Source organism: Ammodytes marinus, assembly GCF_949987685.1.
Source record: "Ammodytes marinus genome assembly, chromosome: 18".
NCBI lineage: Eukaryota > Metazoa > Chordata > Actinopteri > Uranoscopiformes > Ammodytidae > Ammodytes > Ammodytes marinus.
In genome coordinates, this window is record NC_137222.1 from 2,921,145 (window position 1) to 2,923,644 (window position 2,500).

Below are 2,500 nucleotides of genomic sequence, written 5' to 3' on the forward strand. Positions count from 1 at the left end.
TGATGATGATAATGACATGTTCTATTCAGCCCTATAAGGAAATTAGTTTAATCCAAAAGATACATTTTCTGCTGGTATTAACATTTGTAAAGATGTACATTATTTGTGTATATTTTCCCATGTGATATGTTGTTGAGACGCTTGCTTCCTTTGTCTGTGTCCAGGCTGAGAAAATTGCTTCCCAGATGATCACTGAGGGACGAATGAACGGCTTCATCGACCAGATAGACAGCATCGTACACTTTGAGAGTGAGTAACCACAGCAACGGATGTCCTCCGCAATTTTTCCTTCCAGTTGGCGCCAATACTGTTCTGTATTTGATCATGAAAAGTTACTTCACGTTGTTTAAAAGGTGATATTTTGAGTCACTATTTACCGGCAGCCAGTAGAGGGCGGCCTCTTCAAATTACACAACACACCTTCCTTTTATTGGAGAAAGGGAGGGTGCGTAGGAACCCTGTGTTCCAAATCACATACTTTTTCTTGTTACTACACTACATACTCAAGTGCAGAAGAGATTTAGGGCCACAGGAGAGAGAAAAAAAAATCTGATAAGGAAGATTATTTTTCTCGTTATGTCGAGAAATGTCAAGAATAAAGACGAATACTCCAAAATGTTATTGGAGTTAGTGGGGCATTTATGTATTTTCAGCATACTACAATTGACATTGCATGTATTGGGACATCCTGAATCCTATTCTGGCATTAAATAGTAGGGAAGTAAGGGGATTGGAACGCAGGGTAGAAGTCCTATACATAGGTTGAACCCGTCATGAAAGGGAAATGTGTTAAATAGCCTAGCCCCACTAATCAAATGTTGTCCCTCTTTCTCTCTTCAGCCCGGGAGCCCCTCCCCACGTGGGACAAACAGATCCAGTCGCTGTGTTTCCAGGTCAACAACCTGTTAGAAAAGATCAGAGTGGTCGCGCCTGAGTGGGCCGCCCAGGCTCTGGAGTCCCAGATGACCCAATAAACACACACACACACACACACAGAGACAGACAGACAGACAGACAGAGACACAGATGCAGAGACACAGACGCAGACAGACACACACAGAGACACACACACAGAGACACAGACAGACAGAGACACACACACACACACACACACACACACACACACACACACACACACACACACACACACACACACACACACACACACACACCACTCCCTTCAACCTTCTCTTAAAGGTGCAGTCAGCGATTTAAACGCTTGTTGACAAAATCACCTTTTCTCAAAATCAGTGAATATCTCCTCACGATCTGCTTACCTGTCCTTACTGTGTGTGTGCGCTGAAAACAAGTCTAGTGTCAATACACAGCCTAGGCTCTGTAAACGTATAAGTAAACAAAGGGAATGTTAACAAAGAGGGCCCTAGCTAGCAACATACCCGTTTACAGAGCTTAGGCTGTGGATTAACACAATTTGTTTTCAGCTCACACACAGTACGGACAGGTAGCAGATCTTGAGGAGATATTCAATTTCGATTGGTCTCGACAAAAAGTAATTTTGTCAATAAGCGTTCTCCAGAATCACTGACTGCACCTTTAAGTGTTGTCTTCTTTGTCGTTAAAGAAACACATCTCTACTTTGGTCCCGAAATACTGGAAACACTCAAAATTCACATTCACTCGTTTAAACAATGTTTTATTACATTTTTTGGCCACCGGGAAAACAGTCCAATATTTGTCAATGTATCAGAGCTGTGTCTGGCATAGCTGGATTCATATTAAGCGAGTTTTGGTGTAAAAATATAGGTGTGAATTCATCTTATTTACTTGGCACATGGTGTAAAACATTTGGAGATTGTTATTCAGATGGTTGACAAAGAGAAGCACTGGTCTGTTCCAACTTATGTTTAGTATTTTTAACTTTCACATAACGAGAAAGACAGAAAGTGTTTTTTTGTTTTTTTTGGTTTGTGGCGTCATGTAAAACTCAGTTCTCACTCATTCTGCAAAGAGAAAATAAAATTCAAAGCTAAAAAAGGAACTGTGTAGCGTCAGGGTTTGTGTTGTTTAATCCTGCGTTCCAAATCACATACTCTTTCTTTTTACTACACTACATACTAAAGTACAGAAGAGTTTTAGAGCCACAGGAGAGAAAAAAAAATCAGATAAGGAAGATTTTTTTTTTTCATTATGTCGAGAAATGTCAAGAATAAAGACAAATACTACAACATGCTATTGGAGTTAGTGGGGCATTTATGTATTTTCAGCATACTACAATTGACCTGCATGTATTGGGACATCCTAAATCGTTTTCCTGCATACTAAATAGTACAGAAGTATGGGGATTGGAACGCAGGGCTAGTTTATTAACTGCTTCAGGAACAGTGTATTGAAATGGTTAGTTGTAATTCATTAAATGCTTCTTAGTTTGTTACACACACGCACACACACACACACACACGCACACACAAAAACTGATATCTGTACAGTAGTTTGAGCCAATCAATCATCATGCTTTATTTGTTGATATATTTCAGTCTCA

The 2,500-nt window shown here is 40.0% G+C and overlaps 1 protein-coding gene across 1 annotated transcript in view; it reads left to right on the forward strand.

Moving 5' to 3' along the window:
• Window positions 1-1,999, forward strand: part of cops4 (COP9 constitutive photomorphogenic homolog subunit 4 (Arabidopsis)) — an 8,456-nt gene extending 6,457 nt beyond the window's left edge. Inside the window, exons 9-10 of the mRNA XM_080047182.1 lie at window positions 165-249; window positions 841-1,999. Coding sequence (XP_079903308.1) covers window positions 165-249; window positions 841-974 — 219 coding nt within the window. The 3' untranslated portion in view covers window positions 975-1,999. The remainder of the gene's footprint in view (window positions 1-164; window positions 250-840) is intronic.
• The last annotated feature ends 501 nt before the right edge of the window (window positions 2,000-2,500 follow it).